General features: G+C 44.0%; 1 protein-coding gene across 1 annotated transcript in view; it reads right to left on the minus strand.

Moving 5' to 3' along the window:
• Positions 1-11,955: 11,955 nt before the first annotated feature.
• DENND5B (DENN domain containing 5B) overlaps positions 11,956-18,750 on the minus strand; it is a 104,061-nt gene continuing 97,266 nt past the window's right edge. Inside the window, exons 16-21 of the mRNA XM_054281954.1 lie at positions 18,192-18,310; positions 16,945-17,132; positions 15,648-15,730; positions 15,376-15,502; positions 14,444-14,618; positions 11,956-13,592 (exon numbers count right to left, since the gene is read on the minus strand). Coding sequence (XP_054137929.1) covers positions 13,409-13,592; positions 14,444-14,618; positions 15,376-15,502; positions 15,648-15,730; positions 16,945-17,132; positions 18,192-18,310 — 876 coding nt within the window. The 3' untranslated portion in view covers positions 11,956-13,408. The remainder of the gene's footprint in view (positions 13,593-14,443; positions 14,619-15,375; positions 15,503-15,647; positions 15,731-16,944; positions 17,133-18,191; positions 18,311-18,750) is intronic.

Here is an 18,750-nt window from a genome sequence, read left to right on the forward strand (position 1 = left end):
CCTCAGGAGCAAGGGTGCCCATCCAGCAGATGTGTGTGAGGTGGGAATGTCCAGATCTTTCCCACTTGTGTAAGTGTTCAAATGCTTCTCACTTACACACTCAGGCCAAACTCACCCTCTTATAAAACCCATCCTGTGGTAAATTAGAATAAGCAGCCATTCATAGCAGGTCTGCAAAACAGGAGGAGTTTTGTTTGTGCCATTCTTTAAGGCAGCAGCAGCCCTTTAAAGCCTCTTTTATAAGCTGTGGTAAATGGGCTCCCAGCATGCTCCTTACACTGAGTCAGCTTGTGGATGCTGAATGGGGCACTGGAAACAGCATTCCTAGGGTGTCCTGGGAGAGAGACACCAATGGCTGCACTCAGGAGTCAACTTCAAACCAGTGGCACCCATTTATCTACCCCTCTACAGATTAAAATGTCAGGATGTGAACCTGGCGCAGGCAGACTCAGTTTCTTTGGGAATGACTGAAACAGGTAGTGCCCCAGTCCCCTTTCCTTAAAACCCACTGCACAGTGCCCCTGTCCGTAGCCACAGACCCCAGAGCTCTGCTGAACACAGTGTGGGTTTGCAATCTCTGTGCTGTGACAGTCCCCTCCATGGCCATGATCCCAGGCTCCCAACACTCCTTGCCTCAAGGCTGGCATGCTCCTGGCTGGCTTCTACATCCATCCCACCTCCTGGGGATCCATCCCACATCCTGGGGATCCATCCCACCTCCTGAGGACTCACTGAGCAGAAGCACAACTGCTTCCTTGCATGTATTTTGGTGTGTCTTCATGCTGCCACCTTCTGCTCTGCAACAGCACCCCTCCCTGCCAGGTTTGTGTCATCTACCATCACCACTGCTTCCTGCTCCACTGGTTTGAATTCTTTCAATGCAGAGGAAGACTCAGACTCCCCTCCAAGAGGTAGCTGCAGTCATGCTTCAGGCAAGTCATCCTTTAAACAGCCCAGAGGCAGCAGTTGTGATAGCAGTTACCCATTTTCCATTCACCAGGACCGTAATGATTGGTAGACCATCTGCCTGCGTGAAATTCACATACAGCCCCTGCAAAAACAGAGAGTAGCTGGCTGTAGCATCTTAACTGCATTTCTCAGAGAAATTTGGGTTGAGTTGCTGGAGCGCAATCTGTCACCATCAATGGGGGAAGGAATTCCCTGCTAAGGAATTAATCTTATGTGATGGGGGTTGACAGATTTGAAAACATCCAAAAACTTCTTGAGGAAGCATGACATGCACCCTTCAGTGCTTGTTCTCAGGGCTTATAAAACTCATCTGTTCTATGTGTGCTCCTGGCACTTCCCTCTCCTTAAACTGGAAATGAGAGTAACTAATTTCTTTCAGGTAGTCAATAACCTGTTGCTAGAAAACTCGTGTTTCTCCCATGTAGGATCAATAATGCCCAGAACACCAGCCACAGGAAATTAGAAATAACACTCAGCATCAACCAGTTCCCAAGTACACGTACCATAAAATGATCTTACAGCAAAGGACCCTCCAAAGTCTTCATCAAGGACAGCATCCATTCCACACAGCTGTCCCAAAAGAGACAAGGGTCACACATGGTGTGTGAAGCAGAGTGGATTTTGCATTTCTGTCTTGGGAAAATAAACTGCATTATTTTGAAAGCTAAGAAAGTAAAAAACTGCATCATTGTGACCAGCTAAGAAATTAACCTATCTCTTAGCAGTTAGCTGGGCTGGCACAGAGACCATGCCTTGTTCTCAGGTTGTGAGTGTCTCTGACCAGCATGAGCACATCCAGGGGGCTAAAGGCAGCAGGGATTATCTTTGGGAAGGCAGAAGGAAGCAGTACCTGGATGTGCAGACTGGTTCTGGTGCAGAGCCAGCCAAGCACACTCCAGTTATTCTCTGTTCAGGAATTGGAGGCTGCTCTGAGTGGATGAAAACCACCTGATCTGGATTGTAGCAGGTGAACCTTAGTAAGAAGGCCATAAAAAACCTGTCAGCTTTCATGTCTCATGCTGCTCACCAACACAGGATGCCCTGGGTGAGACAGAAAGTGAGAGTGATAGAAAGAATAAATCAAACTGGTAACTACTACCTGGTAATTTCTTCCAGACTGTGCAGCCTGTAGGTCCAAGAGCTGCTTACTCTGTATGGACCCAGGTTAGCTGCGCAAACTCTGGGTGCTAAACAAGGCTGGATTCTGACATAAAGAAACATCTTGGAACAAAGTTTTTCACTAGACACAGAGACAGAATCTTCTCCCAAAACTAAAACAAGAGAGGAACTGTGATTTTTGGTTTGACCAAGGCATACAATGATATTTTTGATCCTAGTCTGCTTGCAAGATGGCAAACATTGACTCAGTGGGGTATTTGTGCCTGTGGATCTGATTCTTTGGGACAAGTAACTTAAACTGAGATTACAGAATGTGATTAACTCCTGCACAATGCAAAGAAAATACATTTTCAATCATCTGTTCTCATCTGGAGCTTTCACAAACCCTTTATGAATTGTTTCCAAAGGCCTGCTAACTGTATTATAACAGTGGTGGCAGGACCTTTTAGTGAATGGGAAATGCTTTGTTTCTGCATTAAGGCAGAAGCACTTCCTCAAATGTCTCCATATTTCAAGAAACAGATATTTAGGATGGCTCCTGCTCTCTGCTTTGCAAGGCTACAATATGCACTTGGCTTTACATGCTCTTGTTATCCTAGGGTTCTTAGTTTAGTTACCTTTAGAGGTTTTATATATTCAGATTAGAGTGCTCAAAAATTGGACCAAATTCTTTAAGCTAGTCTGGCATTGCCACAGCTGAAGAATTAAATCAGGCCTGTTCTATAGCATTCTTATCAGGTGCAAGGAACAAGCGAGGAGTTCCACTCACTGACTTTTGCACCAAGGGTTCATTCTGGTTCATTCTGTGAATGAAGCACGCTTAGATTTTTATATAAATGTGAATGCACAGGAGCTGTGTCCTAATATTGGACTTGACTTTATTCCTGGCTTCACATTCATGTTTTTTCGCTTTATTTTACATAACAGCAGATCTGCTGTTGAACAGGCATTGTGCATTTAGACAGAGATTCAAGAACACTCTCCTGCCTCATCAAAACTTTTTCCTCCTGCTTGGATGTGTTTTGTCTTCCTGCTACCTTGCTACCTGTGCTAAGAGCACAATGCCCTTGGAGAAATCTTGTTTCACTGCATATTTCACACCCTGCATATCTGTGCTAACTCCAGAGAAGGGCAAAGCACAATGCAAAGGTGCTCATAGTGCTTTGGCCCCTGCCAACTGTTTGCCCTCTGAATTTCATGCATTTTTAATTGTATACACTTCTGTCTGTCTCCAGCTTAATGCTTTCATGAAGAAAGCCTGGTATTCACTTGATTTGCAGCCATCCACTTCTTCACAAGCAAAGTCCTGTTTCATAACAGCCTTTCTGCAACATGGGTGCCGGCTATACCACAGAACAATGTTTTAATAAATATTATTTACATTTTTCAGGCTAGCTAGAGGGGTTTTTGGTTTTAATTAGCTGAGTAAGAGAGTCATGAGTTGTTATGCAGACACAAAAAGAGCTGCTACCATCATCTCCTTACCCATGGCTCCTGTGCCAACAAAGGAAAAAATAGTTCAGCCCCTTGCAGGCAAGTATTTCTTTGAAGGAGAGGAAGGGGAAATTGATTAAGATGTTACAGTATGTGTTGTGCTTGGAGTTCTCAGTAGTTTTTCCTTACCTGATTAATTGCCTAAGCCAGAGGTAGAAATTCACTTCAACCTTTGGGAGGAGCACAGGGAGTGCAAGCCCTCCTGCCGGCTCCCCCAAGCAGTGCCTTGCTGGGGGAGGCCAGAGGGGTTGCATAGGAACACTGCCTGCTGAGAACCACTTCAAATGAATTATGGACTCCCTCCTGCTCCTCCCTCTTGCTGCTGCTTCCTTCTCCTTCCCAACCCTGATCCTCAGCACAAAAGCCTCTCAGAATCCCCCTGCTTGTGAAATTTGGAAGGAGCAAGGTGCAAGGGGCAGAGGGACATCCAGGGAGTGTGATGGTGTTCTCAGGGGTACCAGGATGAGGGAAGAAACAAGGATCTGCTCCATGTTTCAGAAGGCTGATTTATTATTTTGTGATATATATTACATTAAAACCATACTAAAAGAATAGAAGAAAGGATTTCATCAGAGGGCTAGCAAAGAATAGAAAAAGCAAGAATGAAAACAAAGGCTTGTGTCTCGGACAGAGTGTCCAAGCCAGCTGACTGTGATTGGCCATTAATTAGAAATAACTCTATGACACCAATCACAGATGCACCTGTTGCATTCCACAGCAGCAGATAACCATTGTTTACATTTTGTTCCTGAGTCCTCTCAGCTTCTCAGGAGGAAAAATCCTAAGGAAAGGATTTTTCATAAAATGTGTCTGTGACAAGGGAGCTCTGTGTGGAGGACCTTGCTCAGCAGCTCAGCTTGTGATATCTCCAGAAACACAGCCAGCTTGGGTCATGAACAAGGCATGAGGCTTACAATGCACTTTATGCATTGCATTTTGTTAGCCCGGAACCAGTTTTTGGATGAAAACTTCCCAACACTTTGGATGCTCCCAGGAGCTGGTCCTGTTACAAACAGATTGAACTTCCAATGCAAAGGAAAACTTAATTGGTCACAGGCCTAGTGCAAGTGAAAGATGGATGTGTGCATCCTGCTGAAAAATGCTTCTGATAACTAGAGGGGACAAAAGGGACATGCCTGTCCTCTGTGCCCAGGTCCTGCTCTGCCCTGGGGAATGAGATGGGGGCTCAGATTTGCCCCCATTTGCTGAGGGGGATCTATCTAGAACACCCTGCACTTTGTGATAAGACAAACCCTGCTGCTCACAGCTCTACCCAGAGCCAACACCAGCAGCTCTCAGAGTCACTGTCCTGCTGTCCCACCCTGTGTCCTGCCACTGCTCTCTCCCAGGCTATCTGAGCTGAACAGATTAACACCAGGCTGTCCAGTATCTTCCCTAGCACAATTCTGGCCTCTCACAGAGATAACTATTTGTAGTTAAAATGCTGAGATCATCCAGAAGCCAACTCTTATGTGGAGACTCAGGCTGTCCTAATAAACATTGTGTTGAAAGCAGCAGCAACAACAGTCATTTTAAGATTTTCCCAAAAGAGGGTTGCTTCTCTTCTGTGCACAAACTAATAGTTTTTGCAGACTACATTGTTCATGAATGCCTGTCTAAACTCATCAGTTTTAGGAACTTTCACTGATTCAGCAAGCCATGGCAGATCAACTTGTGTTTGCACTTCCAGGACGCACATTTGTGTCGTAGACATCTTTTATGAAAAATCCTTTCCTTAGGATTTTTCCTCCTGAGAAGCTGAGAGGACTCAGGAACAAAATGTAAACAATGGTTATCTGCTGCTGTGGAATGCAACGGGTGCATCTGTGATTGGTGTCATAGAGTTATTTCTAATTAATGGCCAATCACAGTCAGCTGGCTTGGACAGAGAGTCCAAGCCACAAGCCTTTGTTATCATTCCTTCCTATTCTATTCTTAGCTAGCCTTCTGATGAAATCCTTTCTTCTATTCTTTTAGTATAGTTTTAATGTAATATATATATATAATAAAATAATAAATCAAGCCTTCTGAAACATGGAGTCAGATCCTCATCTCTTCCCTCATCCTGAGACCCCTGTGAACACCATCACACATTTGAAGATCAGCTAGTTCATTCCTCACTTTTTAGCATTGTGCCAGTTAAACAGAAATGACTAAGCCCAGAGCAGCTATCCTATTTCTCACTGAACATAGCCCTGTCTAGCACAAATTCCTGCTGACATCTGAAATTCTCTCCTAACAAAGTCCATCCCTAGGATGAATGAATAGCTTCTCTGGCCTGCAAGTTTTTCCTAGTTCTCCTGTATTCCTGTCACCACAAATGGAAACTTTTTCCACAGCTTTAGGAACATGAAAGCTGGGCAGAGCCATAGGGCGATGTTTCCACTTCCATTCCCTGAATGCAGTTTTTCTTTAAGCCATTTTATGGGCTGGGGGAGAATATCCTGTGCACCACACCCACTTCTAGCCAGCCTCACACTATTTATACAGTCAGGAACCACAAACCATCTGTGAGGAGTTCAGATCTCAGGCAAGCCAGGAGCCACACTGATTCTGAGCTGCAGGGCTCACATTGCATGGTCCAGCTTGGAGCACGTTCTGTTTGTCTCATGGGGCAATGACAGCTCAAAAGCTGCACGTGTGCAAGCAGATGAACTCAGGTGAGAGCACTGAGCACAAGAAACAGGCTAAGGAGACTCCATGGAAGAGTTCACATCAGCTCAAGTACAGACGAAGAGTTATTTGAAGACTCTTCAAGTCATTTGAAGAGTCTTTAAATGACTTCCCAGTTCTTTTGAAATTGAATCCATGCCTTTAAAAAAAACCCCACAACCAAACACCAGCACCAAAGATGGTTCTCAGTGTACTGACCACTTTTGATTACCATTGGAAATCTCTCCCTAGCACTTCACAGGTCTTCCAGCATGCATTTTCTAGTATGGATGTGGTGGATCTGGTGTGATCTCTTTGGCCTTGCAATGACTGTGGGGCAGAGAAAGGACAAGATTAACTCAATGTTCATTAATGTCTGTACCTCCTACAAGAGCTATGGACTCAAGATGAAAAGCCATGGAAAGGTGCTTTTGCAAAATGTGCTTCCTCCCTTTTGGTAGGGAATCACTGCCATCCCCACACAACAGCCAAGCAAGGATTTTTATGCATTTCTGCAGTGCTTAATCACACTGCTGATAGCAACCATAATTCCTGTCTTGTAGCTAAGTAGGAAGAAAGCTTGTTCTTCTGTTTGGACAATTACAAAACTCTCCAACCAAACACAGCTTGCAAGCCCAGAACACCACAAATCAATAGGTTTCACCAATGCCTTTAAACTGGATGTAACCACAGATGAGAGCTCAGGGCACTTCAGTCACAGCAGCATGAAAAGCAGCTCTCAGCCACACACCAGTGGGTGCTGCAGGGGCAGCTGCTGACCCCAAGGATGGACAATCTTCCTTGGTGAGGCAGAACTGGCTGCAGCAAAGTCCCCCCACTCTGTACATCAGCTCCCTACCTGCAAGATGGGATACGACAGAAGCAAATTGCTTAAAGCTCCTGGGGCAAGTCAGGGAGACTTAGAAGCCACATTTTCTGGTCTCTATTGTGTGCCTCTGTAAGAAAAATAAGGAATTTGTCTTTTAAAATTGATATCTAAATTATCAATATATTGTAAAAAAACCCCCAAAACTGCCCGAGTCCATCACATTTAGATTTTACTCCGGTAAACAGTTTATTTTTTTGATTCGTAAATGTATCACAATGTATCACTTGGGTGCCTTTGAAGGAATGAACACTCCATGGGAGGACAGTGCTGGTGGGAATATTCACAAAGATTAATGCCTGCACAGCCTCCAAGGGCAAGCTGCCTCTGTTGGGCTTCTTTAGGCATAATTAAAAGCAGCCAAGTGAGGTTTCTCCTTGCAAGGCCTACTGAAGGAGCCCATCTCTTCCCACTGGCTGCAGGGGCAGGGAAATGGCTTTCCTAGGCTAGCACCAGCTTTTGTGGAAAATTTTCTCTTTTCTCTTTGAAAGCAGGAGAATGCAACATCTGGCTGCTATTGAGTTTAATTTTAGTTTAGATTTGTATAATTTTCCCTCTGACCATGGGAGCAGAGGAAAATCTGCCCCTGAATGTCCTGGGTGAAGATGGGGACATCTCTTACAGATAATTCTGCTACTCAGTGACTGGTGTGAACACCTGAGTCTCTCTTATGCAAGCCCCGACTATTTTACTTTTATGGATCTCACTGAATCCATTACTGAATGGTAACCAGGCAGTCATTAGATCACCTAGCAGTGGGCTCCTTTTCAGCATGGAAAAGAGCTGAAAAATACGAAAAACAATTTGCTGTGGGTAAGGATCAGGGGGGCTGGCTGTGTTTCCTCCTGAGGCTTATCCCTCCCTCTCCAAAGCTGGGCTTGGTTCAAGACAAAATAATTGGCCTGATCTGACATTCTGACAAAGGAATTTCATTCAGAGGCTCTGAGATGCCCCGTGAGGTGTGCAGGGATGCAGATGGGCCCCGTGCAGTGCAAAGCCCTCCTGCAGAACCACTGCAGCTCCACTGACAAATCAGCTCTGCAGTGGCTTCAGCAGAGTTTACCATAACCAGCCACCAGATAGCAGACCCAGACAGGAATTTCCCATTCCCCTCACAGCCTGTGCTGGGCTCAAAGCAGCTCATGATACATGGCTGAGAGAATAGCAGGGGAGAAATCAGGAATGTCAGCAATGAAATGCTCCCTGACTGCAGCCACAGCAGCCTCTCAGCTGATGGGGCACAGCCAGAGAAGCATTTTCACTCACCATTTCACTGAACACAATTAATTTTTTTATTGAACAAGCTTACCTGAAATGCTGGGAAGGAACAAACCAGATGGATGAGCTACTTCAACTCCTACCCATGTCAGTTTTCTCAGTTTTCTTCTATTCCTCCTTTGCAGAAAATACTGCAGTGCTCCCAGACTGCATCAATGACAGCACAGCAGAGAGGGAGTTATTTGCACTTGCTCACCTGGACAAGCTTAGTTCTGCCCTACTTCCAGTACTGACTGCCTTTAAGATGTCAGGTCTCTAATTTACACACATTTAATTCACACACATCTAATTTACACACATTTATTCAGAAGGTGTAAAGGTATGGCCACCCCACCCACTGACATTTGACAATAAGCAGCTCTACAGATTTTATTCACATCTATAATGCTGATAAGCACCAGTATCAACACACAATATATTTCAGGATTCCCACATATATGGTCCCAAGCTCTGAGACTTTCAGTCCTCTCCTGAGATTCTCTGCCTCTTCTAAACAGAGTTAAAGTAAATGAACAGACATGCTGCACCTCACATGTGCCATGCACACACTCATGCACGGCTCTGCATCTCAAACTGTCAAAGTTTCCAAAAATTCTCCTGTTTTTGCCAATTCCAGCATATCTGAAGCTGGGAGGGACATGGGAGAAATTTCTGAAAATCTAGTCCAACTCAGAGTAGAGGGCATTTCACTATCTTTTTTTCTGCTTTGCACCTTTTTTATTGTAGGCATCCATCTCTCATCCATCCACCCTCCTCCTTCCACAACATGCTGCCTGACAGACTGGAGATCACAAGCTTTATCCCAGCATTCTGACCCTGAGTTCAAATATCAGAGCAACTCATTTTATAAGAGGAAAGAGACCCTTTGCTACAAGTTAATCCCATCCTCCTCCTCCAGATACCAAGGGCAAAGCAATCCTGTTGCTGAGCAAACCTCACCCTGGTAAGAGCTCTGCTTCACTGGGATCCCATTTCTTCCCTGTAATCAGCCACATTTTGCACCCAAGCCTTGGAATAAAGGGCTCAGTATGGTCTCTGCCTCCCTTTGTGTTGGGGAGGCAGAAGGGCTGGTTTTGGGAACAGTCCCTCACACCCCTTCTCCCCATCCTTGCTCCAGCAAATTCCCAGTACCAGAGTCACCACCAGCTGGATCATTCTATTTGGTTTGCTCCCTCCAGGCTCAGAGCAGCTCCTCAGCTTGAGACCCAAATCTCTTGGTTCCTCTGCAAGGAGAAAGTGACACCAACCATTACTGTCACAGTTTTATTTGTAAAGGACATAGCATGAAAAGCTGTATTTCAATGTACTTCAAAACCTGAAAAACCCATGTCGGTTCGTGGTGTGTATGTTAAAGTGCTTGATATAACAATACTTTTACTAATGTTGTCTTGAAAATAATCCAGTTCTTATTCAGTTAGTAATAATGTAAAGACAAAATATACTCAACGGAGACATTTAGGGATCGTTTTAAGCTATACAGGGCACATTTGTACATTTCAAGTGTAACACACAACATTTCCCCTCACGATGTGCACCTTCGTTTGATTGAAAGAAGGAATTCCCTCAAACACGCTGCAACTACCCTAAAAACACATCTTTGAACAATGATAGCTAATTACACAAACCAACTTGGAATAAACATGAGCAGATTTTTCACTAAACAGTACAACTTCATTTATTTCAGAGAATTATAAATACACATTTTGTACATAGTGAGGCATTAGATTCTCTGACTCCCTCACGTTACCATGTTAGTACAACTGGACTATGCAAACTCAGACAACTGCAGATGGGCATTAGATAGGAATTTTTTTTTGTTTTTTTACAAAGCAGATATCAGAGAGCTTTGGTCTTCTCCAAGATTCCCTTTCTCAACCAAAGAAGGTGCTTTAACACTGAAGCAAAAGCTGTGTTAGCTTAGAAGAATCCTGATGGGTTTCTCACCATTCTAGTGGGTAGAATGATTTCTGTAAACCTTACAGAAAAAAACCTCACAGTTCCCAATCAACAAAAGTAGTCCACAAAAAAAAAAAAAAAAAAAAAATTATACACAGTAGAATAAAAATTCACTATGAAGAACCATTCTCCCAAGGCTGTCCAATAACTACTCCAGGAATCTGAGGCACTCAGCTGTGCCCCTTTCCACATATCTTGGGGTGGTTTATTGCCTGCAAGGAAACATGAGACATACATAATTTTTATTGTATTATTATTAATATGATGTGAAACCTGACAAAACCAAACAAGTCAACACTTGCTGAAAAAGCTGAGGTGAAGTTGTGTTAAGTGCTAAAGGTTTCTTAATGTAGTCTGAAATGGGGAGAGGCCCTGATCTGAATTTTAAAAATTCTCAGGTTTGGACTTCTTTTAACTTAAGAAAGACTTAATGTAGTTATTGCCTTTTTTCTCTGTATGTGGTTTATTCATTTAAATGAATGACCTTTAGAGGTGCCTACATTTCTCCTTTATCCTGCTTGCACTTAACCCTTGTCATGTCAGATGAGTGTTACAACTGCTCCAGTCATACACAGCCTTTGGAGAAGTCTGCAGCAATGTACTTTGGGAAGCTTCCAGTCTGCAAATGCAGATGATGCTGTGAAGAAATCCAAGCACTAAAGAGGTGGTTATTTCAGTAAAATGAAATAGTCACTTAGACTGGGCTGGGCGTGAAAAAATCCTGTACAGCAGTCATTAGACATCAAAGGCCTGAGTTGTAATAGAAATCAAAACATCCTAAGCAGTCATTACCAAATAATGCTGCCACATGGTTTCTGGTGCTAAATGTATAATTCATTGATAGAACTAAGTACAGGGACACATTTTCAATTGCTGCTGAAGGGTTGTCATGCTTTGCCTGCTGACTTTAAGCAGGCATGCCTGGCTACACAGAAAACCCTAACACCCCAAATTTCACATTTCTGGAAATGTAAGAGATGTCACACAGCTGTGGGCTCTGGCTACTAACTCGAGACAACATTCACAGCCTTTACATTAGTTACTCACACCCACAGCAGTGACATGGCAGCGCTGCCTGCAGTATTTGGGATGAGTTCAGTCAGTTTAAGGAAGCAGAAGCTCAGGAGGAAAGATTGCTTATTGAAAGCTGGAACCCTCACTAAAGTGGAAGGCTCCTTGACAGTGTTATTTTACTTCTTTCTTAGAAACAAAAAGACTTCTATAACATAAAACTCTCCAATGAAACAAAGTTACATGAAGAGTTTTCTTCTGGTTGGGAGTCTGATACGAAATTTTGACACTGAAGTGAGTGCTGCTCTAAGAATCCAGCAGCAAAGGGACCACAGGAAAGCAGAGAAGCTTGACAAAAGGTGGGTGAGAAAGCAAACCCTAATTTTCATCTTCTTTCTTTTTCCTTATCTCCCATCCCTCTTTCCACCATGCACACACTATGCCAAGACCTGCCACTGCCCAGCATTGCCAAGCCCCTCCTGATGTCACTTGAGAGCACAGGGCAAGGCAGCACACCCACAGAACCAGTCAGGGGCTCTCCCCAGCCTCAGCTGACTGTGAGACCTCCAAAGAATCCACTGACCAAAGGCCCAAGATCGTAGGGAATAAACAAGTGAAAGCAAAAAACCTGTATTTGAACTAACTTCCAAAAATTAAAACCAGGTGAAGTCAGCTGTGTCATCAGACCCTTCCAACTCCATCCACAAGAATGGAAAATACACTCTGTATTTGCTACATGGTGTTCACAAGGTGATTTTGATATAATCTCTTGTTCAATCTGTATCATACAGTTGTTCCCAGCTCCTCTTCAAGAGCTGTATCTCCATATATACACTGTATTAGTGCATACAAAGAAAGTGTAGGAGAGAAGCCTCAAAATATCAACATGAGATTTTTTTTTTCCTCCTTTTGCTTAATTCCTTTTCATTTTGTAGCTGGATAATTGAGAAAAAAAAGTCATCCTGGATCCTGTACTCCCCTAGGAACACTCATTGTGCAGGATAAAGGAAGATTCATCACCTGTCAGCATTTCAAAGCCAGCTGATACAGTTTGGTAGCACAGCAACAGCAGCATTTGTTGTTCTACAGCAATGATTCTTCTCAAGTACAGCAAGAATTTGGCATAAACCAAACTCCTCATCATGAGAAAAATAAAAAGGTCATCCATAACACAAACTGGCTGAGGGTGAATCATGAGAACATCCAGACAGGGAAGGGACACACTGAGCGAGTCAAGCAAGCCAGCATTCCCCATCTCAGGCTGCAGCAGCAAGGCTTCCAGGGGTGTCTCATCCTCTCAGGCTCTGAGGCTGACAGCAGTCCTTCTCTCCAGTGTTTAAGCATTCCAACACTTGTTTCCCCTTTTGGAGATCAACAGGAGTGAGACAAAAGACCTTACAGAAGAAAACCCAACAACTCACTGCTTCCATGCATGGAAGGCGAGTCCTTGAACAAACAACAAACTAAGAGAGACCATGTACAGTAGGGTAAACCAGCATATGCTTACAGCATTTCCAAGAGTGACACAATCACAATGGCTACAGAAGGATATTTGCTGTGTTAATTTGCAATACCTGAAAAAAGCCCTGCTGAGTTTGCACTGTATTTACACGTTGATTGGCTTCTTCCTCGCAAGCAAGTAGCGGCATCCCTTCCCACCTTGGTCCTTCCCTCCCTCCCCCAAGTCCTTCCCCTGGGTTTAAGCTACTCATAGTCAGAACAAGAACATTCATTCTAAGAAAAATTTCTTAGAGTAATATAATTTCTTAAAGAAAGATAGCATATTTACACACATCTAACACATGAAAATACTCTATTTTTTGTACTAAATTTCTGTTTCAAATAAACTACAATACTGCATCTTAGCTTTCTGCAGCTTTAGAGGCCAGTCCCCATCGGGCACAAACTGGGATTCCCAATCCTGCTTCCACCAGCAGCTTTGCCTTACAGTGGTGCACTACCATGGCATTCAAGTCCTGACAGGTCTCCAATTGTGGTTTGCTTGTTTGGGAAAGGAGTAATGAAGTTCTCAGCAAAGCCATGCTAAACATCCACTCCTTTAATGAGCGACCCTTCTAGGATGATGTTGAAATCCTGCAATGTCTGTAGGACCCGGATGAGGGAGTTGACAGTCATGCGGTCCCGCAGGAGAGCGTTCTCCTCGTACATCCTGGTGATGGGCGGGCACTCCGCCAGCAGCGGGATCCACTGGGACAGCAGGTGGTCCCTGAAAAGGGCAGCACAGGAATTGTTTTAACACCAAGTTGTACCACAGATATCACATTGGAATTCTTCCCCCAAGAAGGGCACAACCCAAAACATGCAGCCCTTTTTTGTGAGCAGTGGGTGCTGTTTGCACGTACGAGTTTGCCGCATAATCGTAACCCTTGATTTGGTTAGTAAAATACTACCTACTGTAGAAATGAAAATTGAAAGGTATTAGCAGAATTGGACATTTGTGAGAATTCAGAGACATTTTTAGATCAGGAACAGGGAAATTAAAACTCAAGGAAAAGCTGACAGACTGTTTGCCCACTGGTTTTCCAAGTATCCAGACAGGTAAAACAAAAATGGCACTCATTTACAGATATACCAACTTCTACCCTCAAAACACAACTAAGTCCCACCCTCCCACCCCTCCCCAAGACAGAAAGCGCCCTATTAGGAAAGAAAGGTTCATCAAGAACAGTTCTGTCAAAATTATAACAGGCATCCCATTTTCACAAGCATTTGAATGAGGATTTAGAAATTCACTAGCTCCTGAAAAGGAACTCTGCATTCTCAAAGTCAGTACTTCATCAAAAATAGCATTTCAATAGATTTCATACACATGACTGTCAAGCTAACAGCTATAAAAAAAGCTCAAAACATTTTTAGCAGTTTAGACACTAGCCATGTATTATTAGGGCCTCTTTGCTCCAATTTTTGACGTAGTACTAAAGCTGCCTAAAATAGGCACTGGATAATAGATAGGCGTGAGATGTCTTAAAATGGAAAACTAAAGGCAAAAACAATGGTGGAAAAATATTATTCTACTCTAATGCCAGAAAACACACATAATGAAGAACAGTTGGGTACCTTGTCCCCAGGCAAACCAGGATCTGGAATTTGCCATCCTTTCCAATGTTCCTTGGAGCTGTATTGATGGCATTGACATAATGACAGAAGGTTTTGCATGAAGATCTCTGAAGCAGAAGGGCCTCCTCATTGTCTCCAATCTGATCACTGGTTTCAAAGTAAGCAACAGCTTTCTCTGTGGTAGGGAGAAGATCAGAACCCAGTGAAAAGCAGCACTTCATTGTGACACAGGATCACACAAGGGAATGAATTCTTAAAAACCAACCTGCTGAGAGCTATTGCACAGTTTATCTATGAATTCCTGACTCTGAAGACCACAGGTAGGTGGTCACCTCCACCTTTGCCATGGCATGGCACTGGTCAGTCTGGCTGATGTCTAACACCAGTAACACCAAGGAAGAGCACCAGAGCACCCCTCAGTGGTTTCACTCTAAGTGATACCATCAGCAGTGATTTTTCACTTTTTCTGTGTAAGCACTTACCCTCAGGCTGAGCATCTCTGCCTGCAAGCCTGTTCTAAGGGAGGAAGCACATCTTAAATTACCCCTACACAGGCCTGCAGGTCAGGATCACCAGTGCAATGATTAGGAGAGTTCTCATAAACCGGGAATCCAAACCTTTCACTCCCTGCCCTTTCCTGGCTCTCCTCCTAACACTGACTGCTCCTCTACCCCAACCTTCAGCCTACCTTGTTTCTCTCAGAAAAGCAGCTGTTTGAACTAGGAACTCTTAAAATTTCTGTGCAGACTCACACTCTACTCTTACACAGAGTTTAGTACTTCAAATCTGCCATCAGGTTTCTCATTGACTTTAAGCAACCTGGAGCAGGTGCTTGGCAGGAGAAATGCCCCCCTAGCTGATGAGGATGCAAGGTCTACGTGTGAGGAGTCATTTTGCCCTAAACTTTCTCCTCTAAATCACATACAGCTTACCTATGAAATCCCAGATGAAGACATTCTTGTGAAAAATACGAGCTGATTTGAACCCATGGTGGAAGACCTGCTCCAGGGCTGCAACCAGACCATTCTCCCCACACAACAGAATGGTAAGGCTCCCTCTCTGTGGAAAAGGGAGAGCAGGTAAGTACAACTCGCCTTGTTTGGATGCCAGAAACTTCAGATCTAAAGGTAGTACATCTACTGGTACTTTAGTGCCATTTCTGTTTATAAAAATTTGCAGGCAAGTAATGAAAAGCAGGAATTACCTCTTTCTCTGGCTTGTGGAAGTGTTTCACAATGTTGTTCACAGCTTCCCCGATTCCCTCTTGGATCTGCCCCGCATTAGGCTCTGTGAAATGATGGAGAGCAGACTAGCTGAAGGTTAATCTTAGCTTGCTTGTCATTTCAGCACTCATGTCCTCTAATTTTACAGGAGCTGGACAGATGTATGAACAGGATCCACACTGTCCCACCTCTGTGCTTTAGCAGAGAATGCCTCCTGTGACCGTCACAGTCCTGTGTCCTGTTGCAGCCAAGTGCAGTTACTCATAAAAGCTAATTTTAGGGATGTGAGGTCGATGTGCCCTAGGGTCCCTGCAGAGATAAGCTTTGCCAGAAGGCAGCTCCCAGCAGTCACATCAAGTTCTGAACTGCCCTCAGACTGCAAAGTGAGTTGGGAGGCTGAGCAGCATCAGCTACTGCAAATTCTGCTGCCTCCTCCTCCCTCATCTCATATCTCCATGCTCCAAAGAAAGAGATTATTATCTCTCAACAGTCAAAAGGGGACATTGAAGAGGCAACATGTACGTCACAGAGCAAACACCAACCAGGGAGGCAGGAAAAGCTCATTGGCTTGCAGCTGCCGCTCTGCACCAAGCCTTGCTTCAGGATGAACCCTCCTGTTCACAGAAGTGTGGAAACCCAGAGCACTGGGAATATTTCTCTGTCTGCTCTGGGGTGCCCTGGCCCCCAGGGGGGCACTGACTTTGACCCTCATTCATGGAGAAAGTTTCCTAGACTTCAAGATAGACTAGATTCCACAAAAGTGTGAAATAGATGATAGAGAGCAGTGTAGGTGTTTCACTTGGTGAGAAATTCAGGATTGGGGATTTTTAGTATGTTGTGGATGGAAGCAAGATGGAGGGCACAGGGTGAAGAAACACATCCTGGGTTTCTTCATGCTTCTTCTCCATGGGTTTGGGTGGCATTTTGTAATTGGGCAGAAAAACCCATGTTGCAGGCTCTGTGGGATCAGTTATTGGGTTAAAAGGGAAAATAATCTAGGTGTGAGTTCTTAATTGGATAGTTTAGTCTTAAAAGACCTTGTAACAAGAGACTGTTGGCCATTTTGTGCCTTCTAATGAAAAGCTGCCCAACTCACAGTAGTGAGACTGTTTTACTGATAAGAAATAATCAACACTTGAGTCCAAACACAAACTCAAGTGCCTTCAATCCAGACCCAGAAAAACCAACGACTGGCACCCTCACACAGAAGCTTTTTTCCCCCAGCAGCTGGCAGCTGTTCCCTTCCCTGTGACCCTGGGGAGGAAGGCAAGGACTCACTGGTGTTCCTCCCCGTGAGGGAGGTGATGCTCAGGCGCCGAGTGACAGTGGGAGACTTCTGCTGGGGCGGGGTGCGGCACTGCTTGCCCAGCTCCTCGTCGGACGTGGAGGACACCAGTTCCCCAATGAGGATTCTCTCCAGACTGCCATCATCCACGCCTTTTCCCAGCCACCGCCCACAGGGGAACCTGCACACGCCCAGGACAAGCACAGGTCAGCCACACACACAGAGCAGCCTGGTCTCAGAGCTGGGGACAGCTGGCAGCCAACAAACACTGCTAACAGGGATGAAGAACCATCTTTGCTCCCAGAAAATTCTCACCAAGCACAGCTCTGCAGGAGCAGCCCCTGCACCACAACTGATTGTCCTTAGAAACAGGGAAATATGCAAAGCTTGTGTTACACATATTTTATGGTTTGCATCTTGTTTTCTGCTGAGTTATTCTGCACTTGCACCCACAAATGATACGCAGCCTTGAAGAGCATTGTGATGATTAACAACCAATTCCCCACAGAATTTCCACCCAGCTGAGGCTGTGACATCTCCTCCTACTCAGACCTCACCTCACATTTTACTGCTGTACCTTTGGACCCCATACACAACCCTAATGCACAACCCCATGCACATGTCCATACCCAGTCATTTTATCCCATGTTTTCCTACTTTTCCCCTATACACTGTGGCCAAGATCTGGAGCTCCCCTTTCTGAATTGCAGTTTTCCAAATTCACATTTTAAAAAAAACCTGTGTCTGCTTAGCCACATTTTGTAAAACCAATGATGAATTAGGAGACCATTTTGACACAGAGGTATGTGCTCAATGTAAGATTAAGAAATCATCAAAACTTTTTATTTTCTTAGTATTTCACCCAGAACGTAATTTCAGGTCTTGGAGTTTCAAGAGTCAATTTGTGCCCAACTTTACCCCACTACTTCATATCAAGAGATCTAATTACTAGACGTAATCATACCAATCACTTCAAAAGTATCCATACTGTCTGTCCTGTCTCAGAAAGATGAAAAAAAAATCCTGCATTCAAATCTCATTAAATATTTATCAGACTTCAACTAGGGCTACTGAAATGAGAGAATCAGGGTGGTGGGGGAAACCAACCCAACCCTATCAGGGACTCAAACCAGCTGCAATCAGAGTTAAGGAGAAGGTGAATGGCTTCTTGCTTTCTCTAAATCAAGAATTTCTTTAAATAAAGAATTTCAGACAAGGAAAATGACAACTTGTTGCTTACTTGTACGTGTGTCCTGTTATTTCATTCCTGACCATGACACAATCAACCAGCCACTTGGCCAGCAGCCCTGAGTTGTCATGACCAATCTGAACGGTCGTCAGCTTCCCCAAGTTCTGGCACTGAAATGAGTAACAGTTTTTGCTTCATTTCAAAAAGAACAGACAACACACACCCCCACCACATGCAGGCATATGGTCAAATATAGGCTTTTATTCAGTTTTCTAGTTCTCTGTGATTTATAGAACAACCAAATATGCAGCCTATTTGCAAAAGCAGCATAATTATTTTAAGACAAAAGAAAAGAAATAAAACTGTTAAAAGCTTGTGGAGAGATTATATTCTTTGTTGGGAGCACTCACTCTGAATATTTCTGAGAAGTATTAATTACACATTTCTGAGTAAGGTGATAAAAAGGTGTGCTTTTGCAGAAGAAATAGATCTTTAATACAAACAGCTTTTCAAAAATCCTTTTGGGGCATACTGACCTTCAGCTGACTCACTCCACACTATGCAGCAGTCCCTAGATCCTTCATTATTTTCTAAGACTGATTTGCTTATT

Source organism: Melozone crissalis, unplaced genomic scaffold (genome assembly GCF_028551555.1).
Source record: "Melozone crissalis strain CALT ecotype California unplaced genomic scaffold, PUWL_Pcris_2 ptg000033l_1, whole genome shotgun sequence".
Classification (NCBI taxonomy): domain Eukaryota; kingdom Metazoa; phylum Chordata; class Aves; order Passeriformes; family Passerellidae; genus Melozone; species Melozone crissalis.